Source organism: Rhynchophorus ferrugineus, unplaced genomic scaffold (genome assembly GCF_030347505.1).
Source record: "Rhynchophorus ferrugineus isolate W39M unplaced genomic scaffold, kcgeb_rfMv2 rfM9, whole genome shotgun sequence".
NCBI classification, from domain to species: Eukaryota; Metazoa; Arthropoda; class Insecta; order Coleoptera; family Curculionidae; genus Rhynchophorus; species Rhynchophorus ferrugineus.
The window spans coordinates 23,722,902-23,750,448 of NW_027472588.1; the positions used below are offsets into that span (position 1 = coordinate 23,722,902).

Consider the following 27,547-nt stretch of genomic DNA (forward strand, 5'->3'; position numbering starts at 1 on the left):
GGTATAAACCATTTGTCAAAATAGACCAGGTATTATTTGTGCTAATAACTGTAAAGTGCTGCTAACTGTAAAGTACAATGATGATTCATTTCAAATAAGACCGAGCCCTACGTTTGCGTTCTGAGTTGCGATATCGTTGACTACACGATTTGCACGCTCGTAATCCCACATGGTGTTGAAGTCTCTATCAATTACTTTTGACGTTGGGCCGTTGAAGAGATTTTTGAAAGCTGACGAGTCATGCATGGAGCCTTTTGGAGATTTCCTGTACAAGGAGGTGACCGCGATTGGACGATCATGAGTTTCAACCTGGATAGAGGTGGATTCGATGTTTGGTGACGATGCAACTAAAGGCAGAAGGTTGTGTTTGATTCCTTTCTTGATGAGGATAGCGGGTCCACTGTCGCCGTTTGTGACACGGTCATTCCCGTATACCGTGTTGTCAAGAAGGGAAAAACGATAGGAGGGCTCCTGGATAAGTACCATATGGATATCTGAAAACGAAAGAACGAGATTTTTATCAATTTGGAAGCAGCCATTACGATGAGTGAACGACTGCTGAAAGCTAGACGGGAAAAGGGTTGTCGCTTAGACGGCTACATTGGGAAGGGACTGAAAGAACTGCAGTGTGGAGGCCCTCTGGCAGTGTAGGAAGTTGCACTGGGACAGGGGCAGATATTGGTGAGAGCCACGCGCTTGGAGGAGCCCAGCTTTTGGGCTAACCTTCTGCCTCTCCGATTGCTCCACGCAGAATTTGACTATGCAAAAGCTTTTCTGGAGTGGGATTCTTGGGTACAGATTGGCAGCTACAGTCGGTGAAATTAGCTGTGTGAGTCCCCACAATTGTTGCACTTGGGTGAATTTGTGACCGGCGAATTTGACACACCGGGGACGCGCTCTGCAACGAGGGCTGGAATGGACAAATAATTGGCAGTTGTAGCACTGCACAGGCTGGACGGTGCATCTCTGGGTTTTTACTGTCACGATCGACAGACCTATTTTGATGAGATTAACAGTGTCCCTTTCTTCGTTACGAACAGCGACCTGGATTATAGGAAGATCTTTGCCCGATTTAAGTTTTCACCTTTGAAGAGATTTTGGGAAATGAAGTGTTCTCTAACTTTATCAACCATTACAATCTGAGGAACGTTGTGTATGATGACTCGGATTGCTCTTTCAGAAGGTTAAATGAATATTTCCTGTCTTCGACGAGCCTGGTGAGTTAGCGGAAGTCGTTTGAGGTTGGTACAAATAAGCGAATTCCTTCATTGCGTCAAGTTTTAGTAATATCAATGGAGAGTAAGATAATGAGAGTAAGTTTTGTATCCTTGGCCAACCGGGCATCGATCAGGTTATCGTTGGGTGATTCCTCGGTTGCTGGAGAGCTGGGGAGAGTCGATCGTTTGAAAATCGGTTACGAGTATCATTCAGGGCGTAAATGCACTTACTGGCCCACCGACAATAATAAAAGGCATCTCAGCAAATCAAATTAGAAGCTTGTTGGAAAACTTGCGCGAATACAGAAAAATCTTTAAAAAAAACAAAAATTTAATATTACTAACAAATTTACTAACTGGAATAAATTCAAACTAATAATACAGGTAGAAATCAGTTTAAATGTAAGACTTAAAAGTATAGACGATCTTCTAAAAGATAGAAATTACCCTTTCGAAATTAGGGAATTGATAAAACAAAAAGTTAAGTATGGTACAGAACCAGAAATGCTGTAGGCAAAACAATGTTTAACAAAATAAGTAATCAGACAAATCAAAAGATTAAATAATATAAACAGAATTACTTGGAAAGATATGTAATTTCATTAGAAAACTTCCTATTAAAAATGATCGAAATAAATGGGTTTAACGCGACAACAAAAAAGCTAAATTATTCACCCAAACGAATGATATAGAATCTACAATGGATACTCCTGTTTCTCAACCCGATGTAGCTCTAAATCTGATTTCTCTAACGAAAGTTGCTACGCGAATTTATAACAACTTCACTCCTAAAAGGCCGTTCCGTGCTAGCTCTCGAAGAGAACGGTCGTGTCCGGTCCGCCGAACCTACCTGCGCTTCCGAGAATTACCCGAAACTTTCTCTAAGACGGTCGACCCGTTATCACGTTTCCACCAGTGCCTACGTCATAAAAAAGCGTCTGTAAGCGCCGAAAAGGCGCATTTACAGACAAGGCAATGGCGTCATGTACGTCAGAGCCGACGTCGCCTCCTGAGCATAATCCCAGTTTTCCTAATTCAAATGGACCATCTTTCGAAAACAGCCGAGAAGTGCTTACAAAAGAATTAAGAAGACAGAATGAAGACCTGCGAAAGCAGATAGATGAAGTTAAAATATTCGCTAAAGAACAAACAGACACCCTAAACAAACAGACTGAAAAGCTGGAAAAGAGCGAAAAGGCTTCCTAAGATCTCAAAGAAGAAATCAAAACTCTCACAGCTACGATAGCAGACTTCATGAAATATCAAAAAGATGCCAAGGAAAGAAAGACTCCCGCTGCCACAGAAACCCAGACCCAGACACCAGCTAAACCGGTACAACGGTCAGACCAAACTGAAGACCCAGACGACGGTTTCACCTTGGTGGGAAAAAGGAAAAGAGGGCCCATCACTCCATCCCAGGAGAGCCAGCTGCCGAAGGCCGACAAGAAGGGAAAACAGGCTCCCAAATCACAGCCCAATCCGGTAGCCAAGCCGGCCACTCAATCTACCCAATCGAAAGCCAAGGCTAACGTACAGCCTTCGATTACAAAATTTACCACCAGACCAGTGCAAAACAAGCCGACCACCAGGAGGGCTCCACAGCCACTACCGAAACAAGTTACCACAAGACCAACCCAGCCTGCGCAGGTAAGTAGCCAGGCCACTAAACAAATATTAACCTCCACAGCAAAAACAGTGTCAACCGTTTCGGCGACTGTTTCTCAAACTCCCCCAAAGGAAAAAATTCCGCCTATAGTGCTCCGTGACAAGAAGAGGTTCATGGAGCTCATTAGAATTACTAAGGCACAATCAATAGATATTATAACCCGAAACAAAAGGAGGGCATTTTCTTATTCGTCGCCACAAGCGACGATTGCCGTAAACTCACTACCCTGCTCGAGGAAAGGAATTACCCTTACCATTCCTTCTGTCATCCGGAGGAGAGAGCATTCCGGGTAATAATAAGAAACATCCCAAAATCACTCTGCATTGACGAGGTACGTGAACTTCTCTTTGATCAAGGCTTCCATCCCAAATTTGTGCAAAGATGAAAATTAAATTCCGAGATAGAACTACCAATTGTTCAGGTAGTTGTCCCTCGCGAAGAGCGACAGATCATATATATGACCAAACTCGGCGTCATCACAGTGAAGGTCGAGGTCCAGAGGGGAAACGGCCAGCCAGTGCAGTGCTTCAACTGGCAGCTTTTCGGGCACTCCAGCTCGTATTGCCGAGCCCCCCCACGGTGCGTCAAATGTGCCGGGCATCACGACACTAGATCCTGTACCAAAATCCCGGAAGCACCTCCAAAGTGCAGCAATTGCGGTGAAATTCATACCACAAACTTCACCGGTTGCAGCTGCCGTCCTGCTCCAAGAAAACCAAAAATTCCGACCGAATCCAGGCCTCCACAAGGTTCTGCATGGAGTAACCAAGGTGGCAGGAAGCTAGCCCAAAAATTAGCCAGCGCCACCCAGCCTGCTCCAACTCAAACTCCTGCTCCAACCAATACACCGGACTTTAACTCCTCAATGCAGGCGTTTACTGACCCGCAGGCTTTCCTGCAAGTGATCGCCTTGGCTCACCAACTTGCTCGTCTTTTTCCAAATGTCGCCGCCTAAGCGGCAACATTTACCTGTTTCTTTAACTTCACGTACCTAGGTCTTCACTTCGACCGGCGGTTCAGTTGGCATTCCCAAATCCAGAAAGCAATCCAAAAAAGTTCGGGGATAGCAAACCTGCTATCTTCTCTGATCTGCCCTTCTAGCAGACTTCCCATCTCCATCAAATGCTTATTTTACAAGATGTTAATTCGGTCCGTACTCCTCTACGGATCTAATGTCTACTTCAAGTTTGTTACACCCAACCAGGTCAAACGGCTTCAAGTTTTCCAAAATAAGCTCCTCAGGAGAATATTAAACGCTCCATGGTTTGTCAGAAATAATCAAATTCATAGGGAAACTGACACTCCAGAAATCAAGCACTTCATATCTCAATCATTCCACAAACAACAACTCAGCTCAAGTTCTTCTGAAAACTCAGCTGGTCGACATGCTGGGAGCTTAGCACCGCGTCACCGCCAAGCTCCCCTCCTTTTCCAGGCTGAAACGACCTCATCCGTCGCTACAGTCATAACTTTTGCCCCCATACTATAGTACTCACTTGTGTGTTAACTCAGGTTTGCGAATCATTAGAATCGCCGGGCCCTCGTGCCCAATCAGCGGGTGCCATATCCCCAAATTTAATGCAGTAGCAGTAGTGATCCACAGGGGTCAACTGTGAGGCGGTTTCGGTTTAGTGGAGGGGTTAGTACTCCTAAAGGGCTCCTGGAATTGATTATCACCTGAGTTATTGAAAGAATTGCTACGAAAAGCAATCATTATGTTGACACACATTTAATTCCGGTTTGAAACTGAATGTTTAAAGGTGGGTCAAGTTATTATACTTAAAAGACCCGACAAACCGGCAGACGAAATCGGATATTACAGGCCAAAATCACCATAACAATCGATTAAGTGCACAGATACTGCCCTACAATATTCCTGGACGTTTTACAAGCTTTTACTACGGCATTTGGGACTAATCAACAAGATGAGAAAATTGCTACCGCGGAACTATTGTCAACTGCTGGAAGGTCTTTTCGAAAGAAATTTTGGTTCCGTGTGAAGGGGACTCAGCCTTCCTATTTCGGTCGAAGTTCTTCAAAGTAGTGTCTTGGGACTACTCCTGTATCCGCACTACACTGCTTATGTCCCAACAACAAAAGAAAGAGTACTCGGAACATTTTTTTACGAAATACTTATTATGGCAGAAAAACTACAAGTAACTGTCAACAAGATCTACAAATGTATTAGAGACTGCAGATACAGATTCAAATCTGTTTATGTAAATTTTGTATTGAAGTAAAATGATAACAATCTGATTATATAACTTGACGGATGCCCGATTCCTCAAGCGGAGACAAAACGCAGAGCAGATCAGACGCAAAATCAAGCAACTGTGCTAGTTAATTGAAAGATGCTCTCAAATTCATACTCATACTCTCAATTGCAAAGCCGATTTGGACCTATAAACGCTGACAAAACAAAGTTTTACCATTAATTACTAACGCTTATCGATACGAAGGCTTCGGGTCAAAACGCAAAATACGCTTATTAAAACACTGCAAGGTGGAAGCAATATAGCTGCTGGACAGTGCGTAGGAAACAAAAGATCAAATAGAACCAAACCACTGGAATTTGTATAGTGTAAAGTGTTAATTTGAATTTTAGTTTCAGCAGTTTCATTTTATTTGAGAAATACATACTGATGTATTTATACCGTACTCATCTTGCTTTTGTTAAATAATTATGTTCTGTGGAATGTGGGTATGGAAATTTTACTATGGAACTTATTCGCAGGTATGCCTGTCCCTGTGTATGCGTATTTATTCGCGATTTCTCTTCCGTTCAGGGAAGTGCGATTTTTAAAGTTGTTTTCATATATCCCGCGATAAAATTAGTATTCATTAATTTAAAATTAAAAAACGAAGTACTCTATCAGTATGGTATATATTTCATACAAATATAAATAGTATAAATCATCATCTAACACACTAACCCATTTCCTTTCTCAAGAATCTCATTTCACGTTCTGGATCACTAGTAATGAACTAGAAAGAAATATAATTCGTTTGGCGCATTGATATCTGTTAACTCACTTTAAGAACCAAACATCTAAAAAGGTTAAAAGAAAATTGTATTCACCCGCCAACATATGTTTTCATAAATTCTTCATTTATATAATTCATATGTTTAAAGCTATGGAATTTTACCTGATATCTGACTAGTATATTGCATGCATACATTATGTAATCACAAACACACAAGTAAAGGCAACAAACTAATTTATAAAAGAGATTTTTATTAGACAATATATAAATGAAAAATTAATATCTCATGCTGTCCTTTACTACCATCACCTATTTTCAGATAATTTGTGATACATGAATGTTGAAAACTATCTACTCATTTTCTTTAAACATCTTTAAACAATATACTAGTAGTTTAAATGTTGATTCAAATTATCAGAGCACCATATAGAAGTTAAGAAACAAAAAAATATTATAAAAAATATTTTGGCTATAAAAAAGTTTCCATTACTTCCCCAATCGGAAACAACTTATAATGTCAGTGGTAATTCCCTGACGCAGAAGAATTGTTAATGGTAAATTAATCAGTTCTCATACGTCAAGAAAAAATATAAATAATGAAAATGAACTATTAAAAATATATACATATACAACTAAATGACTTAGTCTTCAGGCACGTCATCATCCGTTGTATATTCGGATTCCTGATCGTCCTTCTCAACCACATTCTCTTCTGAGTCATCAAATTCCCACTGAGGATGTTCTGTAATTTCAGCCGGTGCCTCTTTAACGTCCAATTTAAAGTCTTTCTGTTGATCAAAGCCTATGTATGAGTCTGATCTAAGGCACACGGTAAAATTGTAAACTCCTTTCCAAATTGGTGCCGTGAACTGTAAAGTAATGAGTAAAAATATATATAAATAAATAATTGGTGTGGTATTTTACAAATAACACACCAATCAGCCCAGTAATTACCTTAAGATTAACTGTTTCTTTATCAACTAAACTTGTAACAAAATAAGGAGCTGTTAAGAGAGTTCTTGATTTCCTGTCGCAAATATATGTCCACCAATACTCCTGTTTATCTTTAGGGAAATATGGACAGTGCACAGGATGTGATGATTTTGATTTCCCTTCTAAGGATTTTTCTCTTTCGTGAAGCTTACGGAACTTTTCCCACTCCTAGCATACATAACCATTAACTTGCAATTTCGAGCAATCATATATTTATATTTACCTGATCGTCGTCTTCAGGATTCGATCTTTGGGTTACACTTTCATCTTCAGACGATTTGTCTTCTTTGTCATTGCTATCGGGTTCACTTTCATCAGCTGATTCCTCAGCTGACTCTTCTTCTACTTTGGTTCTTTTGTCTTCTTTCAGCTTAACAAGACGTTCCCTCGAAACGCTCGGCGAATCTTCTACTTTGTTCTTAATGGAATTTGAAAAAGCTGATTTATTGGCTGGTCTGCCTGATTTTTTAGTTTTCTTTCCACCACCTATAATGTTTCCATTTCCATTATTGTTTCCATATAATACAATTTTCTATACCCCTTTTTTGTTTTAACCATGCTGGTCTCTTTACAGATGCAGGTTCATTTTCTCCATCACCTGCTTCATTTTCCTTAGTTTCATTAATGCCATTTTCGTCGATTTTATCATATTCTTTAACGCTTTCGTCCCCGAATACAGTCGACATATCTTTACGTATTAGGTTAACAGTTACAGTGACAATGGCACTTGCAGTGACTTCAGTTGGATTCTCATCATCCATAACTAAAAAACACCATAAGTACCTCATAAAAAAAACAGGAAACACTATATACCCTCAACAGTTATTTGAAAATCAACAAACGGCATCTTCCCTAAAACTTTCATAACATCTTCATACTCATCATCACTCAAACTACGAAGAATAGCTCTACGATCCTCCCCTTTCAACTGAGCATATTGTTGAAGAGTTTTAATTTGCCTCTTCTTGGACATAAAATATTTTAAATTATCATCGTTGATATGAGGCAATTGTAAGAGTGGTGATTTATATTCCCACAGTGCTTGTACTATCATTGGACTAAGCTTCATACAATTTTCTATGGTTTCAATCGGAAGTATACGTTCAACTATAAAAATAATAGCAACATATATAAAAACTATTAATAGGTACTTATACACTTACTTCTTCGAGCATAACTCAATAAAATCAATTGATTAACACAATTAACTTGTTCTTGAATCAAATATGGACACTTAGCTAATATGTATCGTCTATCCTGTTCTAATGTATTAGGATTTAGAGGTATTCGACTTAGATGAGCATGAATTATTGCTCGTGCTTTTACACTGTACTCATAACAAAAAGGTCTTTGTTTATTCTTTTCATTAAGATTTGGTAATTTCTTAATCAGCTAAAATATATATTTACTATATGAAACTCACTCATATACAAAAGCTATTTCCATTACCTGAGGAACTTCTTGATTATCAGATTGTCTCTCTTTTATTTCTTTATTATGTTTTCTATCGAAATCAAAACTGGCTGCTAAGATCATTACAACTCTTTTAAGAACCATATGGGGAGTTTTGTGAAAATAGTAATAATACATATGAGTGGTGTCTAAAAGAACTTGATCTGCTGTAAATTTAATACTTCTAGACCACCAGTTACCAACCTAAAACAATAACATAATTTTCCTTTGCAACATATACATACAAAGAGATTACTTACAACTATGGGTAATGCAACCATAAACACGAGAGCATATAAACCCAAAACCCACACACTATTCTCTTTTTCTACAATCCATGAAGGTAGAGCAATTCCAAAACTCATGGCACCTGGCCCATCAGGATTTCCATATTTTTCCCAATTTCTTCGGGCCTCTTCATCAGTTAAAGCCTAAAATACTATTTATTTGTAATCTTCAAACAATCATTTTATACCATATGATACCTGATAAGCTTTTGTTAATTTCATAAATGCCTTTTCATTACCAGTATCTTTATCTGGATGAAGTATTAAAGACAATCGCCTGTAACTTTTTCTAATTTCAGTTTGACTGGCTCCAGGTGATATACCCAATATTTCATATGGGTCAAAATTAGCCATTTCATAATCAAACTGTGATACTTTATAAGCAAGAAATATTAAAATTGCCCAACTAAAAATGATTCCTACTTTAAGACATAACTGTTTTGTACTTTGCCATGATTCCCCATTCTTTAAATGTTCTCGTTTTATTATACAAGGTGGACAGTGGCACTGCTTTTTTTCTTCATCCGGATCTTAAAACAAAACAAGAATTCTGTTTAGTAAATTTAACCTAATTCTTCTATAACTATAATTATTTTGAAACATGTTTTATAATATAATGAATAACATTTTATATATATAATAAATAAAACTACTGATACACATCTACGAATTAAAAATTTCTAATTGAAACCTCATGCAAATAAAATTATTAAATTGTTTATGCATATGTACCTATTTTTTTCTTTCTCGGCCAATACAAAATCGTTACCGGGATTAAAATTAATGCTAAGAAAGACAATAAAAAGTAAAAAAAAGTGCCACCACTTTCATCATACTGAAACTTTTGGCCCATTTTTAAAAATTGGAAAAAAGGGCCACTGACGTGTCATCCAAACTGTTCATATACGAACCATGTAAATGAACTTTAAAACGTCAACATTTTCAAGATTTTGACAGGTGAATTAGCAGTGGAGCCATCTAATTTTTATGTTGCAATTATTTTTTCAACATTTAAAATAATTATCAAAATTAAAACTTATTTTATATAGCTTGTAATATAATTATAGTGATACTATAATTAATATCTATTTAATTCAAAAATAAAACATTCAAAACAGAAACAATATGATAATTCAAGAATCATGTTTATTTTCAATAATTATACACTCTTGTTTCTATAACATGTTTTTTTCCACATACTAAGACAATGTCATATATTAGATTACATGAAATGTAAATATATTTCATTTTAATCATATAAAAAATATTTTAAATTTGGTGCTTTTTCTTAGAGGAAGTATGTGGCGCCACAGTAACTGTCATTTGTAGCAGGCGAGTTAACTTCCTTTTTATGGTGGACAACTGTCCGCTCTATATGTGATAATTTTTAAGTTAAAGTTCTTAACATAATGGTGAGTTTTAATTCTTTAAACATACTGATATATTTACAAAATGTTAAGCAGCATTGAATTGTTTTTAAAATGGTGGGTTATTTGGTGTATTTTCGAAATAAACGAGATGTACCACGTGTGTTGATATTAATATTCATATGGATGTTTTTACTTTTGTGTAACGTTTAAACTTTATGTATTATTATTATTTTGTTATACCATTATTATTGATATATTTGAACGTAGAAAGTACCGATTAAATGAATGTGTAAATTTAGATAACCTATAAATATTACTTAATGATGAGTTTGTCTTTTGGTCCGTGTTTCTGAAGCATTGTGATTATATTTTCAAAAGCTCTGAATATATTAATTTCTAGTGTTTTACATGTATTTAAAGATGTATAGGTATAGTAATAGTTTTTTTAAATATACCTAGGCGTTATCAACAGCACGTCCTCTTATAAGTGTTTATGATGAGAAGAGTGAAGAAGTTAAGGGGTCAAGCATTGCTCTTCCGGCGATATTTAAGGCTCCCATAAGGCCTGATGTCGTTAACTTTGTTCATCAACAAGTTTCAATGAACCATCGTCAACCCTATTGTGTTAGTGAGAAGGCTGGTGAGTAAAACTGCTTAAAAATGTTATATATTTTTTTACATGATGATTCGCTTTTGGTCCGTGTTTATGAAGCCTTGTGATTTTTAATTTCAAAAGCACTGATATACTTTTCAATAATTTCTTTGATGGTTTCATTGAAAAAGAGTTGACGTTTTAAAATTTTTTCAGGTCATCAAACTTCTGCTGAATCATGGGGTACTGGTAGGGCCGTTGCCCGTATTCCACGTGTCCGTGGTGGTGGTACTCATCGTTCTGGTCAGGGTGCTTTCGGTAATATGTGTCGTGGAGGGCGTATGTTTGCACCAACTAAACCATGGAGGCGTTGGCACAGGTAAGATTTATAGTAGATTAAATATAGCTATTTTATGGAAATAGATAATAATGATGAATTGCTTTTGGTCCGTGTTGATGAATCGGTGTGATTTTAATATTAAAAGCTCTCATAGATCTTATATTATTTAAAATATTATACAATGGCATAAATAATTCTAATAGTGATTGTGCTCTTCTAGACGTGTCAATATAAACCAACGTCGTTATGCTCTGGCTGCTGCTATTGCTGCAAGTGGTGTCCCTGCTCTTGTTATGAGCAAGGGTCATGTTGTAGAACAGGTTCCAGAACTTCCACTGGTAGTATCTGATAAAGTTCAGGAAATGAAAAAGACCAAGGAAGCTGTACAGTTTTTGAGAAGATTGAGAGCTTGGGGTGACATTCAAAAGGTATAAGCATACACTTATTTTATGTAAAATTTCATATTTTTGCCTCTTACAGGTATACAAAAGTCAAAGATTCCGTGCCGGTAAAGGTAAAATGCGCAACAGGAGAAGAATTCAACGTAAAGGACCATTAGTTGTCTATCACCAAGATCAAGGTAACACATTTTACTGTTTGAATTTTTAGCACTTTTTCTCATTCCATTTTAAAGAAGCTTATCTTTTAAATGGTCCAATAAGTGCAAAATCAATATGTAAAAGTTATTAGTTGTTTTTTGTTTTGAAATATAAAATAAAATATAATTTTTACCTTACACGTTCAATAAGTAATATGAAATTTTTTTTTTAATTTTTGAGATGTGTTCCTTGACAGAATATTTTTTTTATAGGATTACGCAGAGCCTTCCGTAATATTCCTGGAATTGACCTAATAAGTGTAGATAAACTTAACTTGCTGAAATTAGCTCCTGGTGGTCACGTTGGCCGTTTCGTTATATGGACCGAATCTGCTTTCAAAAAGCTTGACAAAATTTTCGAAAACTGGAAGACACCTTCTACAAAGATGTCCAACACCGACCTGTCCAGATTGTTTAAAGCTGATGAGATCAAAGCTGTTCTACGTCCACCACAGTATGTATAATGAATAACTTCAAATATTAAGTATTTTTTATATGATGACACTTTTCGAGCACTGGGTTATGAATCAGTCCATGATTACTTTTTTTGACATTCATTAAATTCTGATTTTAAATTGTCTTTTACCAAATGTAACTGTCTCTGGATTATTTTATAGTCTTTTTTTCTTTTAAAGGAAGAAAGTTGTACGTCGCGTCCGTCGTCTCAATCCACTCAAAAACACCAGAGCTATGTTGGCTCTTAATCCATATGCTGCCGTATTGAAGAGACAAGCCATCCTTGCTGAGAAGAAGAGGAGTTTGGCTAGAGAAGAATTGCTGGCTAAAAAGCGAGGTGTAAGTGGTTTTTTACAACTATTGGGAAATAACTTTATGGAAAATCCTATGAATTTCAGATCACCTTGCCTGCCTCCAGTCCGGTTATTAGATCAGCAAAATTGCAAGAGCGCAGGAGAGCAGCGATATTGAAATCAAAAAAGGCCGCCCCAGCTAAGAAAGCTGCCCCCAAAAAAGAAGCACCAGCGAAAAAAGCCCCCACGAAGAAGTAATTTGACGTTACTGTGGTTTGTTAGCTGTGGCGAATAAATTAATAATAAACATTAAAAATCAGACATTTATTGTTTTTTTAAATATGTAGACATTACATAAGTGTATTTTAATCTATAATTAAAGAGACCTGGGTTATCTGTGAAGGAAGCTTTTTGTTGTCCTCTTCCAACCCACCCCTGCATTTCGGCAATCCTGTATTTTGTGGGGAGTGGGTACTTTATGTTGCTTCTGCTAATAACTGATCTTTGGTTTCCGTCGTTTGGATCGACTAATCGGAGGTTGATGTGTCGTATTTCAACAATTGGTTCCGTTCCGGAGTTTTAGTTTACTGCTTAGTTGCGTGAAGTACAAATTAGTTATTTTATTGTTTTGTACCAAAATAGAATAATTTATTTTGGCAATTCTCAACAAATTCCTCACATATCTTTATTTAATCCTTTAAGTATTACTGATAATATCGTCATTTCTGAAATTTTGTTTTTGATAAATACAAATCATTGTCTTAATTTGGACGTTAATTTTGAACCAGGTAGAGTTCCTTTTTTTGTAAGATAAGTACGCTTCATTGTTGACAGTGTCGTCATTCTTTGTAAAATCCATGTTACTATTTTCTTTCGATGGTATATGACTCTGAAGCTGATTTTCAGAAGCTTCGTATGAAATTTACTTGTTGAAGACATGAGTGTATGTACCAACTACGTACATGTATATCGAACGTAGTGTATGTCTGTCCACCTTATCGTGAATCGTTATCTGATTCAGTGCTTTGTGGAGGGTTATAAATGGAATCACTTCTGTCAGTTTAAACACTTAACAATTTGCAATATAAATATTTTGCATTGCAACATGATACTAATCGCTATGCTATCTGTTTTGTTTCAATTTCACAATTACTTTCATCTTCTATTTGTTGTGTTTCAGTTTCGTTGGATAAAATACTCCCTATTTCCAATATCAATTCCTCAGGCCATTCGATCGTTATAGTCTTACATGTTCTTGTCTTTGTCATACATCTTTTGTTTTTATCAATTTCTTGTTGGATTTGAGCTTCAATCGGTGATTTTATTTTGCACATTCTCACATCTAGTTTCAATAAAGTCGAGTTGATAAATGTACTTTCTAGAATAGCTTGTCCCAGTTCCTAAATAGGAACATGTGAGAAAAACATTTTACCTGACACTGATTATTACAGCATATGACACTTACATTATTTAAGGCATTATTGGATATATCTAAATAATACAGAGTGGAGTTTCCTTGGATTGCCTTGGATATATCACAATCTTTCGTCAGTCCTGATCCTGCCAAAGATAACCAACGTAATTTGCAATTAGGATGAGTTAAGGATGCAATAAACCAATTTGCTGCCTCATCGGACAATTGGTTTAGTCTTAGGTTTAATTTTTGTATGTTTTGCGATGTTTGTGTTAAACTATAAGCCAAAGCTTTTATTCCTTTTGATCCTAAAAGTGGTTAAAAACTGTAAAGTTACTGTTTTAACATATACATATGTACCTTTATTTACCAATTCTGTTGTTGACGAGTATGACTTCTTTTACTGAATTCTCCAAGGTAAACTTAGATATTCCCAAGGCTCCCTTATTGCCTATTTTACAATGCGATAGATCTAATATTTCCAAGTCGTGTTTTAAAAGAGCTTTTAGTAATATTATTGCTTTGTCACAATCAATATCAGAGTTTCTTATCCTTTCAAGTTTGGAAACAAGAAACAAATGTTATTTGCGTATTCAATTACATTCAGAAAATTATTTGACCGTAAAGATGTTAATAAAAAAGGAAAAAAAGTTATGTACACTCTAGGCCTAATATCTGAATAAAGCATTAAAATGTTTTTTTTTACTCTTTGTGATTCGACAATCTGCCCTATAGGCAATAAGTATAAGTATTTCTTATGTCTATATTATATCTACATGGCATGTAGAAAATCACTTCATTAAGCGATCTCCTGTATAAAATATTATCTTAATTAATTAGTCTTATTCTAAAGTCTATATATGTTCAGTAATCAGATCAGGTGGTGCTAAACGTTTTAGTCTACGCACTTCACTATCATGTCGTATATTTAGCTGGTTAGCCAGTATGTTGGGATGCACTGACACTCTTTCGAAGTACTTTACACAAACACGTTGAATTACACCCGTTATAGAATCAAGAGGAATATCGCGTTGTATCACTTTATTTAAAATATAGCACGGAGCATCAACAATGGCACGCAACACTATATTTTGGAATCTTTGAATGATGGATATGTAGATTTGCTAGCGGTAAATCATAGTTGGATTCCACATGACCAAATAGGTTTGATTATAGACTCATACAGCAATATCTTGTTATCTAATGATAACTTGGATTTGCGCCCGATGAGCCAATACATTTAATATAATTTTAAGTCCAAGTTGTTTTCGTTAGATTCGGTTGATATTCACTGGTGGATATGTTCTTCTACGCAGGGTAAACGTTACATGGGTGTATTTTGTTTAATTGGCTTTAATGCGCCATGTCTTCAACCATAATTGTATTTGCTCCAGGTGTGTTTGTAGGTATATTGATGCCGTGACTGGATCTTCATGGGATGCTAATATTGCTGTGTCGTTTGCGTATGTTGCCACAGTAGTTATTTTTCTGGTGGGCAAATCGGCCGTATACAGAAGACACAGTACTGGACCCAGTACACTACCTTGCGGAACTCCTGAATATATGGGATTTAATTCGGTATGTTCATCGCCTTGATTTACAATAAAATGTCTATCAGTGAGATACGATTTTAGTAACTGATAGTCCGGATGAGGGAAAAGTTTCTTTAGTTTAACCTGCAAGCTCGTATGGTATACTTTGTCAAAAGTCTGAGATATATCTAGAAAAGCAGCCGAACAATATCTTTTGGCATTTAGGTCAGTGTTTATATTGTTTGCAAGTCTATGCAGTTGTTCTATAGTGCCATGCTTATTGCAAAAACCAAACTGATGTTCTGGAATAATTTTTCTTTTTTCTATTATATAGTTTAGCTTCTTTATGCATAGTTTCTCGAAAACTTTCGAGATTATCGGTAATAATCTTATACGCCTGTAGAAGGTCACATCTTCTGGTATTTTTCCTGCTTTAAGAATCATTAATAATTTAGCTACTTTCCAGATGCTAGGGAAGTAATTAATTCGTAGCATAGCATTAAATAAAAAATGTTAATAATTTTATACCCCTTTCTGATAGTTTTTTTAAAATTTTACCGGTATTTAAGTCATAACCAGGAGCTTTTTTAATATTAATCTCTCTCATTATTGTTTGTTTAACTTTTTGACCTTAATTTCTCGTGCGGTAAATCCATTTGAAATGGCGAATCTAGAAAGCTAGTAATTTTATTTTCGTTATATTTATGTAGCTGAGACTGGAAAGGTTTAAAAACATTTTTTAAGTGTTTTGAGAAAATGTCGGCCTTCTCTTTATTGCTTCTAGCCCAATTATTTTCGCTTGTTTTAATAGGGGGGTTATGCTGCTGGCGTCTCTTAAGCTTTCTTGTTGCTTTCCACAACGAATAGTCTGTAGCCTCACTTGGTGTCAAATTCTCTAGGTATTCTAGAATGCTTTGGTTTTGTTCATTTTGGATTAGATTTTTAAGCTCTTTTATTGCTCTATTAAATTTTCTATTATTCACTTCAGTCCTTTGCTGTTGCCAATTCTGTCGTAACTTTCTTTTTTTTGCTATCTTTTTCTGTATTGTACATGATATATGTGTATTTTTTTTTGTATTTGATTTGTATGATAAAGTTTATATTTGGGAATTTTCAAATAATGTTTGTCCGTAAAATGTGTTTCGGAAACCATCATAACGTCAATATTTTGTTGAGTTACGAACATTTTTAGTTCCCTGGCGTGTTGTTGGAGCCCATTGGAATTCCAGACGGCGATTTTGTAGGTAATGGTTTCAGGCATTAAGTAAGTTTGCTGACGATAGTTGTGAGTAGACCAAGCATCGTACTCATTTGATCCATTAGTTTGGCCATCATGTTTTCTAATCTAGAGATGTTGCTGCTAGTTTCTGTAGGTTGTGATGTGGTTTCCCGTTTTTGTTGTGAATCATTTTCAACCATTCGGGCATAAGTTATGTCTGGTTGACTTAGTCTGGAGGGTAGACTGGTAGGTGTGGATTGTTTTTGTTGCTCTTGATGCCCCTTTTCTCTTAAGGCAGGATAGAGTTTTTGCTGTAGTTGTTTGTGAACTGCGCAACCCTTATAGTTTGCTGGATGATTTCCGTTACAATTAGCACATTTCACTTTATCATCGCGAATTTTACGAGTACAATGTCCTGTTTTGTCTTCTCCTGTACATTTTACGCATCTAAATGATTTGCGACAGTAAGTTTTTGTGTGCCCGTGCGCTTGACACCTCGTGCATTGTGGTATAATTCTTTTTGTATGTGGCGGTTCGCATTTAATAATATTGTTTTCTAATTTGGTGATTTCATACACCGCCTTATTATTTCCATTAGGTTTCAAATCAATATAGAACATAGGCAGACGTTTTTTGTCGTGCGATGTCGTATATTGTGAACATTTACGACCTCGTGGCTTTGTTCAGCTAGTGCTACCTTGATGGTGTTAAAGTCCGTCCCGTGATGTAATTCTTTTAACAGGAATTTAAATGTTCTCTCGGATTTTGGCCTGAATGTATGGTACTGGGTGTTTCTTTCGGCTAATTTTTTTACTAGAACTTTAAGTGCTCCGCTTCAAATAATTGTATTTTTATTGTTTCATAACTCCCTGTTTTAATTGTGTAGTTCGTAGTGATGGTTTTCAATAGGTCATGGATGTGTTTTATTACTCCTGTCGTATAGACTGTTATTGGTGGTGGTTTGGGAACAACTTTTTCAGGGCTTGGTTGTATATTCTCTTGAATTTCTTCCGATAGGTCGCTAAAGCTGTTTTTCCTCTCTATTGGTTTCTGTAAACAATAGTCACTGATCCTTGTTTGTTTCCTCGCGATTTCTTCTTTTGGGCTTCTCAGTTCTTTTTTGTTAATGACTGTAGTCCATTCTGTTTGTGGGGTTTGCGTTATTGCTGATTGTTCTAATCTTATATCATAGTGTGCAGGTGATTTGGTTGAATCGCTATGGTTTGCCATTTTTATATTGTTAATATTTTATTTTTTTACTTTCAAAGGATAAAAAAATAAAATAAATACATTGTTTATTTCACGCACTTTACTTTTCACTCACGTATTATTTTTTTGCACTAGTTTTTGACCAAAAATACTACAAATGAATTTCAAAAGGACTGTTGTAAAATAAGGGAAAATAATTTTAAAATACTTATAAAAATGAGATGCAGTCTTTTTGTGTGGTCACGTATCACGTGACGTACGTATACGTATTCACTTTAGGTCCACTGAGAGACGGATAGCCGCATCTGTTATGCATCATATGTTTTTAACAGTCATTAAAAAAAGAGAAATAAAACAAAAGAAAGAATCTTGGAAAAACTACCCGAATAAAAATACAACTGAAAACTATGAGATATAGAAAAAAAACAGAGAAGAGTAAAACGAATTACCATTCATATTAAATACCATTTGTAGTAGTGGGAATGATAGAATATAGAGCTTTTAGAAGAAAACATAGAAAGGTGCTAAGTTGGTTGGGCCACTTTTCTTAGTGTATGTATAGTGGAAGAGATCAGACAGGTTAAGAGAATTTGGTAAGCAAGGGCGAAAAGGACAGGATGATCTAAGCGAATTTGGGACGAAGGTATTAGGGAGATATCGTAAAAAAGGAGAAACCCTGGCAAAGGCAACATAGACTATTCCGAATATGTATACGGAAAACCGATAATAAGACCAAATATAATATATTTACAAGCCGTGAAACGTGAAGGGTTTAAAATAACAAAAACTTTTACATTACTTTAAAGAATTTCGTTCGTCATCAGAAGAAAATATAGTAAAATAGCCTTTCAAAATGGCCGGTAATGTAAAAAGGCCTGTTTTAATAAATTTAAGTATAAAAAATCATGTTGAAATTATTTATATTGGAAAAGGTATATTCTGTTTTTGATAAATGTGTACATAGTTTTATGACATTCACTATCATATTACAGCGAATACTGATGTAAAATGTGCTGACTAAATGCAAAATAAAACTGGAAAACGAAACGAGCAATCAATATTACAAAATATAACTATCATTCAGTACCGAATCTACCGACAATAATCGTGCTATATACATATTTAATGTCAACAGGTATATTACGGAGTGTTTTAAAGTTGCTCAAATAAGTATGTTTAAAAAACTTGACAAACCAGCAGAATAAGTGTGATAGTACATGCCTATTTCGTTCGCTGCTACCTGCGATATTAAAATTATTTATGAAACTATTGTTGAAACGTATTAACTATTGTAGCTGTATGTAATTTGAATTTCGCGCGCTCTGGAAGTTGGGAATAGCGTTGAGAAATTTGAGCCAAAAAAAACATTTGGCTGTATTGACTAACTTTAAGAGGCCAGCATCCAGCTAGAACCTAGCGTCTTAAAAATAGCTACAATGGAGATAAAAAGTTGAATTTGTAAAGCTTAGAGAAAATAAAGTGCAAATCCTTTGTCATGCTGTTAAATAAATTTATTTCTGCTGGAGTTTGAGTTTTAATAAAATACACTAGATCCCACACTATTTATAGAAATACCAGATATCAAATTTGGATTTTGAAATCGTCAATCAACAACCGACCAAGTGCACGGAGTAATAGCGGTTGTTGAAAAACGCATTTGAAGAAAAGAAATATTGCCTTGCTATATCCTGGACTTCTCATAAGCTTTTGACCCGGTATGGCATTTGGGATGAATCTACAAGATGAGTAAATTATTGGTGCTATTGTTAATTGCTGGAGCCACATTTATTTGAAAAAAATTAGTCTCGCAAGAAGGTTCAACACTAGAACCTATAGCGACTGTAGTTTTTCAAGGAAGTATCTTGGGACCACTCCTGTATCTGTCCTACACTGCTGATATCCCAACAACAAAAGAAATAGTACTTGGAAAATTTGTCCACGACACAGTTATCATAGCAAAAAATATACCTCAGCCTAAGGATATAGAAAACCTATAAGTGGCAGTTAACAAGATCTACAAATGGACTAGAGACTGGAAAATACAGTTTAATAGCTCCAAATCTGCTTATGTTAATTTTGCCAAATGACAAAAACCTAATTATATAATTTGACGGGTACACGATAGTTCAAGCAGAATCAACCACTCAAACCAAAGTCAAACAATTTTAGTGGTTAATCGGAATATATTATCAACTTGGCCTAAAATCAAAGAGATGATGATGTGACCAAGATTTCTCCTTAGAACATAAAATATGGTTACTAAATCATAACAACGTGGAAGCAATACAGATACTGGACAACACGCGTCAAATCAGAAGATTGAAGCGATCCAAACAACACAAACTTCAGTAATTAGTTTTACATTAATTTGTAAATTAAGGTTGTTCTAAGCACATTTAATGTAAGAATAATTGAAATAGGAGCCTGTAAACAATGAAAACATTTTATTTAACTAAATTAAATTGAAATATAATTGAGCGCATGAGCTCAATTAGCCTATAATATATAATATAATCATATTCTATATCTCGTTCACTTCCCTGTAGTTTGTGCTGTAGTCGATACTACATATCTCGTCTCTATTGAAGTGATACAGCGTGATGTTCTTCTAGAGCTAGTATAATTTAAGGCGTGCAATAGCAGTGAAGCGCGTAGTCTAGAACATTTACGATCATCCGATCTGATTAATAGATTTTAGACTAAGGTTTAGAATAAGATATTTTACATAGGACACACGTTGCCCATTGCAGATGGTTTATTGTTCTTAAGGGTACAAAAGAAAATCTCGGAAGGCACCTAAATTAACTACCGATTGCGACTATAAAACAGTACGTTGTTGATATAAAGGGGACGCGGACAGACTTGAAATGCTTGTATAAAATAACAAATAAAATAAAATTAACAACACAAACAGGGGGGACTCAAAGTATAAATAGTGTATGTACATTTTAAAAATGGACACACATACAGCCATTACAAAGTAGAGACTGCGTCCAGACAGCACACACTAGCATTCACACCGACGTGGTAATGGTTATTTGGCCAGCGACACTTATCTCAGTATAGGCTAGACTCCATGAAAATAATTGATTTTTCGTATAAATCCGAGGAGTCTGTCTGTATTTTCTCTTGTTAAGGAATTTATAAAGTTTTGCAGCCTATATATAGCTCTAATCAGAGTGAGTCGTGGATTGTCCACTATGTGGCAGACTGAAGTAAGGGTAAGGTGACAAAACTCACAGTGAGCAGGCGGGCTCAAAGTCATCAAGTGACCGTGAGAGAAATGACAATTACCCGATATCAGTCGATTCACAGTTACGGCATGGTGACGAAAGGAAGGAATGTGAAAAGATGAAAAAAATTGAGTTTTAATTTTAAAGAGCTTGTTATGGTTGGCTTCCCGGGCCTAACGACGGTGTAACTTGATGGCACAAATATTTGTTGTGGACACGGGGGACTATTTGTCCGCTCATTTCCCGGTATGTAAATGTATGAAGGGATCCACTGTAAAGTTTCCTTGTAGCCATTCAGATAGAGATTACGGAAGATTGACAGTGAGTTGATTACCAGGGGATGGTTGAATTTCTGTTCCAGGAAACATTAGAGGGAATTTCGGGAATCGGTAAGGAATATCCGTTCTTTGAAATGTTCTATGTTCTATTGCAATGTAGGATAAAGGTTTGGGTGTATTGCAAAGAGTTCAGCGATCATTATTGAACCCCGTTCAGGGAGATTGAAACGGAATTCCCGATAGTCCACTACAAATGCACTGCGAGATTTAGAGCCATCGGTATATATGTGCTTGCGGCCAGGGTAAGAGTGGAGAAGTTCCCAGATTCGGAGCAGTGTTTGAAGATGATCAACCCGAGTTTTTGCGTCGATATGTGACAATGGATGAAACATGGCTCCATCATTTCACTCCGAAGTCCAATCAACAGTCATCTATTCACCTGCTTCCGTCACTAATAATAAAATCCCCCAAGAGTGAGATCAACTCGCATAGCATTCGTAACTTGTTTGCGCAGATAAGGGAAGAAAAATACCGGGATCCACACTTCATGTTTACTCATGGTTGCAAGAGAGATTATTACTTTGGATCGGCCTTTACAAATTTCGTGCAAGAGCAATATTTTAGACTACCTATGGTGATTGCAGAATTATTTGCCATTTTTAAGGGGTTAGAATTAATTCAAAGAGAAATCTCCAAATTTGATGTAATTGTCACAGATTCCATGAGTTCTCTCCAGAATCTTGCAGATTGCAGAACCCAAACACCCTCTGGTCGAGGTCATTATTAATAAAATTAAATTCTCTGCTGCCATCTCATATGGGCATAGAGAGTAATAAGCGTGCTGATTACCTTGCAGAAAGGTTACAGGAATCACTAATTGTGAATTCTTGAATTCTATTTTGGCATAAAGACCTAAATGCTCATACATTGAAATTGACATTGACATTGGAACTATACAAAAGGCTTGACCAGTTACGTTGGGATTTGTTGGATGAAAATAAGCTATGGGAGATCAAAATAAATTATTATGATCGGTCATATATGGATGATATACAAAGGAAAAGTTTATCTATAAAACCCGATTAAAATAGGTCCTTGCAAGATACCCCATGAGTTTCTTCTGAAGAGTGAACCTCCTCCGGTTTGCACCGAGTGTAACACAGCACTCATAGTAATACATATTTTAAAATCATGCACCCAAATTCAGGAAATACACATAAACGCAAATCAAAGACTGAGGTTCGAGATTGGGAACCACTTGCCTAAGACTGCGAAATTTGTATAGATTGATGTTATTCATAAGGGGTGTTCTACTGTATTTATGTGTGTATGTTTGTATAGGTATACATCTGTCTATTCTTATTTATACAGTGATTTTTTATATAAACATTGTATACTATTAAGATCTAGTTTATAATTATTGTACTTTACCAATAGTGAAAAAAAAATAAATAAAGAAATTATGTAAACCGCGACCCTAAAAAGACCGAGAGGCTGTTGGGTCGTTAGTTAATAATAAATACATAAATCTCTTATAAAATTGCGGGTAGTGAAGATCCAAGGGGGAAAATTGAGAGAATGGGTAGGGGGAGTTCAACATTTACTTCTATGATTTTGACCAATATGCAATATGCAATGCTATAACGATGGCTAATAGTCTTCTGGAATTGTTTTCCATTCTTCCAAAGTAATAATATCAAGTTAATTATAAAGAAAAATATAATAAAATAAAATGTTCTTATATTCCTACACAAAAAGAAAGCTCAAAGATTACCTAATAATCCTCAGCCTTATTTTCTGTAATCCTTTCGCAAACAACGCAATGTCTTGATAAGTTGTTGTTAATATATTCCAAGAAAAACCATTTCTGGCGTAAGCCTAAAATCATCGCATCGTTATATTCAATTGTATTATGCAATTTTACCGCCTACCTGTTTGAAACATAAGGAGAGTTCTCTTAAATTCCGAAAGCCCGTCACGACAGCATTAAGTGGTATTTTGCTTGGCGAATTCAGTGAACATAACATTTGGTCGATTCGAAGAACCCCAAGGTAATCGCCGCAGAGGTCACACAGATTCTTCATCTGAAAAAAATATTTAATATCGTTTTTTTTTGTTAAGATATTTAGAAGAAATTGCCGTATTGTGTATATTTTTTATTGATATAAAGTTATGCGAATGTATGAGTATTTAGAGCTTTTTACGTTTTATATTTACAAGTATTTTGTAATTATGTGAACATTAATATGTTAGATTTTTTCTGTAAAACTATAAAATAAATGATAAGGAGGAAGCTAAAAGTCATTAGTTTCTTGTTAATATTTAAATAAATTGGATAATTGGTTGGTTCATTGCAGGAGGCAATTAAATTTAAAAGAATGCATTAGATAATACAAAGAATCAAAATGTGATACTTCCTGGCTAACGTAGTAAAACGGAGACGACAGTAAAAGGACCCCAACTTGCGTGTTAATTGGGCAGAATTAAGCTTGAGCAGCGTGTTTATTAGAAAATAGCTTGACAGATTTCACAGCCACGCTTTGTTTTTACGAAGTCTGTATGTACGAGGTATGAATTGCTAGTAAATTGTTATAATTTTGTAACACTAATTTTGTAGATTGCATATGCATTAATTTTACAATTTTGCAAGAGCGTATCGATTCAATTTTAACTTTAATTTTGCAAATTATATTTAATTCTATAGTAAATTCATTATCTTTTAGGTATAGATGATCCTGCGAAAGTAAAAGTACAGATAAATATGACTCGATGTTTTTTATGTGAGTATATCTCATGAAAATCACAGCTCCTTGATCATATAATTAATCCACAGCGTTAAAATTGAACAAGAAATGTTAAAGTTTGGCTCGCATGAAGATTTCTAGGGTTGAGGGTGCCTATTTTGGTAAAAATATTGCTACTTCTAAATTTCAGCGTAATCTATCAGCAATTCATAAGAGTGTATCAAAGGGTGGGAGGTGAGAGTTATTAAAATCAGATATATATATATATATATATATATATATATATATATATATATTTATTTATTATATTTATATATATATATATATATATATATATATATATATTTATATATATATATATATATATATATATATATATATATATATATATATATATATATATATATATATATATATATATGTATATATTCATTTTTATATAATAAAAGGTTCTTCATATTACATATTTTATATTATAGGTGGTCGGAAAATATACCAAAACAATTTAATTTGGATCTCAACAGAAATATTAGGTTCTAATGACATTCAAATATACGTATAGTTTTCAACAACTAACAACTTTGCAAGTCCTTGTGTTCACGTGGGGATTCTCCAGAATTACACTCTTGTTGTTTTATGGGTTTGGAATAGTGGGATGGGAATAGAAAATATTTTATATAATGATGAAGGCAAAAAGTTGGGCTTCAAACTCTAGTCCATAGATAGCGTTACTTTGAAAGACGCTATTCAATGTTTTTACAAATATATAATTAAGAATATATAATAACAAAGAATAAGTAGATTAACAATGGTGATAGAAATATAATACAAATAAAGTGTGAAATAACTGTTACGATTAGCACATTTTAACAAATACAAGATAATTTCCCATATTTTGATACTCAAGTGGTTTTCAAGGAACCGATATTGAATAATACTTGGTGTGTGAATTGGAACGAAATCCATAATTCATAAGACAATTTTATAATTTTGTCGTATATGAAAAAACAGAATCTAAAATGTAAAATTTCGATAGTCTATATCTCGGAAACTATAACATATAATTCAATTTTGCAAACGACTACGTAATGAGCATGCCGAATATTACCTGAAATGTGAATTGGATAGCAATCCATAATTCATAAAACCATTTTACATTTTTGGCGTATATGGAAAAACAGAGCCTAAAATGTAAAATTTCGGGAGCCTATATCTGGGAAACTATAAGAGATAATTCAATTTGGTAAACGACTACGTAATCAGCATGCCGAATATCACTTGATAGATAATTATTTGATTATAATAAGATAATTTATCGCCTATGAAATATGAAGGATTTGTTAAATATTTGTTTTATTTCTAGAAAGGAGTGCATTCCAAAAATGTAGCAAAATAAGAAAAATAATCAGTAGAGGACGCTGTATTTTGTCTCGAGCCTCTGTTGCCAAAAGATTTGATAAATTTTCGATCTTGTTTCAAAGCAAAAGTGGTGTTATTAATTCCGTACGATTTAAATTTAAAGAACAAAAATAACTTTAACGTTAATAGATTATTTCTTTATTTGCCTATCCACAAACTTGTTAACTACTATATTTTGAAATTTCATGAACCTCCATTAGATCCTATCTTCCATCATAATTTATTGCACTTGATTAGCTTGCTCTGTAATATCAGTATCGTTGATATTGTCGTTTCATCACGCACTTGATGGCATTTGTTAAATTTGGAAATGGGCATTTCAACGTGGAAGCTCACGAGCGTTTGTGAGCAAAGTTTTTGAAGACATCTTATTTAAAAAAAAACTGTAACAATATTAAGCTTCAACGGAGAAGCTGTAGGTAATAATTATCATGATGGTGAAGACGTATTGGAATGAGTCAGAAAGAAGGAACATTGGTAACATTGAATGATGATGATGACATTTAGTAGTGTAATAAAATTATCGTTTTTAGTTAGATTTATGGTTGGTATTGGAAGATAGGTGTACATAATCAATCAAAATCTCGAATGTTCGAATGAAAATACACACCAAAGTTATATTTAAAAGGCTAAATTCTTACAGCCGTTGTACAGTGTCCGAATAATATTACAATGACATGCAAATCATTTTTTTGTATGGTAGTTTTTAGCCAGATGTTACTACAGAAATGTAAAACTTTTGCTTCGAAAAGCGTGCTTCCTGGGCATATATTTCAATAATTTTTAAATAATTTTTTTTTATTCATACCTTCTCTGGATTGTATCTTTCTGGTTCTAAACTCTCTAAATATTCTTGAACGTGTGTTTCCACGTATAATCGCTTCCAGGATATATCGTTCACTATCTCACTCTTTACGCTTGATGTTCCACATGAAGTCCTGCTACTTCTTCTGCTACCAACTTGAGACTGTTGATTACTCGATTCTTTTTGCAAAGTTTCTTTTAAGAATTCCTCATTTGCTTCATTCAAGCTATTCCTAATGAATTGTTGTAGAGGAACATTGGTTTTTAGAGGTGGATATTTCTTGGGCCACCTTTTTAGGAAACATTTTTTCCAATAAATCTCGTCGTTTATCCGAGGAATGGTTACTTCTAATGGAAGGTTTTCAGAGAGAAGGTCCAGCAACAAATATCTGTCTTCTAGTTGGATGATTTCATCAAGCACAGGATTATCTAAAAAATAACGTACGCACTGCTCATGTAATTCAGTTGTTATTTGCAGCTTAATACCTTCCCAGTTCTTTGCGAGAGTTTCCACGCACAATTCTCGCAGTTGTTTTGGTATCGAAAAATCCCAATTTTCTATATTGAAGCTTTTTATACCCTTCTTGTCCCATTCTTTTGGTAGTTTGGGATTGAAATTGTAAACTTTCAGACAATTTTTACTGATACTCGTCGGTAAATGCATCTTTAGCCACTTTATTGATCAAACGTTTGGTTTTAAAAGTTGTCGTTAAGGTTATATCACTTGACATCTATCTGATATATAGTATTTTTTGTATGTTCATGTATGATTCGTGATATTTTATATCATATTATATTTAAAGTTGAATATAAATATTTTAAAATTGTGTATTTATTTGAAGTATATTCAGTTGTATATATTTATTTTTTCTTTATTGCTGCAAGAAGAACATATCATTTTAGCTTTTTTAAAATGATGATACATTATTTTAAATAAATTTTAATTGCATTGTGTAAAATTTTAAATGGAAATACGAAATATTGATGTACATATTTATACGTTTTAGTATGTTAAGTTGCCTAACCTTGTCATGTCGATTATAGTTAAGAAAGACAAGGTACTTAATGTGTAATTCAACTAATTTGTCACGTGACTTTATACATCTCACATTAATTTTCAAGAAATTTTCAGTTATTTTCAGTTACTGGTATTACATAATGATATAGCCTCTTAACACTATTATGCCGTTAGATTTTAAATGTACGTGTCGACGAACAAGTTTAGTACCACCTTTAACGAGTTAGGTGTGATATCAAAATCAGATATCGTATATATTGGTTGGGTATTTCCAAGCGCGAATAACAAACCTCTGGCTTTGAGATGACAAGCTATTTTATTGCATTGTTTCAAAATTCGGCAAGAGTCAGCGGCAGATGACAATAATACGCCTACTAGCTTTGCTTGGAATTTGTTTTGGTGTAGCATCAGGTAAGATCTACCACCAT

General features: G+C 34.8%; 3 protein-coding genes and 2 non-coding genes across 6 annotated transcripts; 3 read left to right on the top strand and 2 right to left on the bottom strand.

The window, feature by feature from the left end:
• Positions 1-5,748: 5,748 nt before the first annotated feature.
• Positions 5,749-9,531, bottom strand: Sec63 (translocation protein Sec63). 2 transcript variants are annotated; one of them, XM_076415410.1, is made up of 11 exons: positions 9,333-9,530; positions 8,799-9,130; positions 8,574-8,744; positions 8,311-8,517; positions 8,025-8,253; positions 7,675-7,968; positions 7,400-7,624; positions 7,085-7,347; positions 6,823-7,029; positions 6,493-6,737; positions 5,749-5,932 (listed from the first exon to the last, which is right to left on the bottom strand). In XM_076415410.1, the coding sequence occupies exons 1-10, from the start codon at positions 9,451-9,453 to the stop codon at positions 6,510-6,512; spliced, it is 2,277 nt and encodes a 758-aa protein (XP_076271525.1). In that variant the 5' UTR covers positions 9,454-9,530; the 3' UTR covers positions 5,749-5,932; positions 6,493-6,509. The 2 variants fall into 2 exon arrangements, with proteins under 2 accessions (XP_076271525.1, XP_076271524.1); XM_076415409.1 differs by having other exon boundaries at positions 5,749-6,737; positions 9,333-9,531.
• Positions 9,532-9,860: 329 nt separating this feature from the next.
• RpL4 (Ribosomal protein L4) lies at positions 9,861-12,570 on the top strand. The gene is made up of 8 exons (XM_076415412.1): positions 9,861-10,012; positions 10,430-10,610; positions 10,779-10,941; positions 11,123-11,330; positions 11,383-11,482; positions 11,714-11,954; positions 12,136-12,295; positions 12,355-12,570. The coding sequence occupies exons 1-8, from the start codon at positions 10,010-10,012 to the stop codon at positions 12,505-12,507; spliced, it is 1,209 nt and encodes a 402-aa protein (XP_076271527.1). The 5' UTR covers positions 9,861-10,009; the 3' UTR covers positions 12,508-12,570.
• On the top strand, positions 10,286-10,358 carry LOC143203292 (small nucleolar RNA SNORD18). The gene has a single exon (XR_013007315.1). It is a non-coding gene; the product is annotated as a small nucleolar RNA SNORD18 (small nucleolar RNA).
• Positions 10,645-10,716, top strand: LOC143203293 (small nucleolar RNA SNORD18). Its single transcript, XR_013007316.1, has one exon. It is a non-coding gene; the product is annotated as a small nucleolar RNA SNORD18 (small nucleolar RNA).
• LOC143203252 (dynein regulatory complex subunit 5) lies at positions 12,345-26,765 on the bottom strand. Its single transcript, XM_076415411.1, has 7 exons — positions 26,588-26,765; positions 26,106-26,530; positions 23,066-23,218; positions 22,909-23,012; positions 14,034-14,215; positions 13,715-13,971; positions 12,345-13,649 (listed from the first exon to the last, which is right to left on the bottom strand). Exons 1-7 carry the CDS (start codon positions 26,763-26,765, stop codon positions 13,368-13,370), a joined length of 1,581 nt encoding a protein of 526 aa, XP_076271526.1. The 3' UTR covers positions 12,345-13,367.
• Positions 26,766-27,547: the final 782 nt, after the last annotated feature.

Coding starts and splice junctions, on each gene's coding strand:
- Sec63 (XM_076415409.1), bottom strand. CDS start 9,453: ATGGGCCAAAAGTTTCAGTATGATGAAAGTGGTGGCACTTTTTTTTAC. Junction 8,518..8,573: donor TGGTTGCATTACCCATAGTT/GTAAGTAATCTC, acceptor TTATTGTTTTAG/GTTGGTAACTGGTGGTCTAG. Junction 7,625..7,674: donor TTTTCAAATAACTGTTGAGG/GTATATAGTGTT, acceptor GGTGTTTTTTAG/TTATGGATGATGAGAATCCA.
- LOC143203252 (XM_076415411.1), bottom strand. CDS start 26,765: ATGCATTTACCGACGAGTATCAGTAAAAATTGTCTGAAAGTTTACAAT. Junction 23,013..23,065: donor TCTCCTTATGTTTCAAACAG/GTAGGCGGTAAA, acceptor CGATGATTTTAG/GCTTACGCCAGAAATGGTTT. Junction 13,650..13,714: donor CCAATAATGCCTTAAATAAT/GTAAGTGTCATA, acceptor GTTCCTATTTAG/GAACTGGGACAAGCTATTCT.
- RpL4 (XM_076415412.1), top strand. Junction 10,611..10,778: donor TTGTGTTAGTGAGAAGGCTG/GTGAGTAAAACT, acceptor AAATTTTTTCAG/GTCATCAAACTTCTGCTGAA. Junction 11,955..12,135: donor GCTGTTCTACGTCCACCACA/GTATGTATAATG, acceptor TTTCTTTTAAAG/GAAGAAAGTTGTACGTCGCG.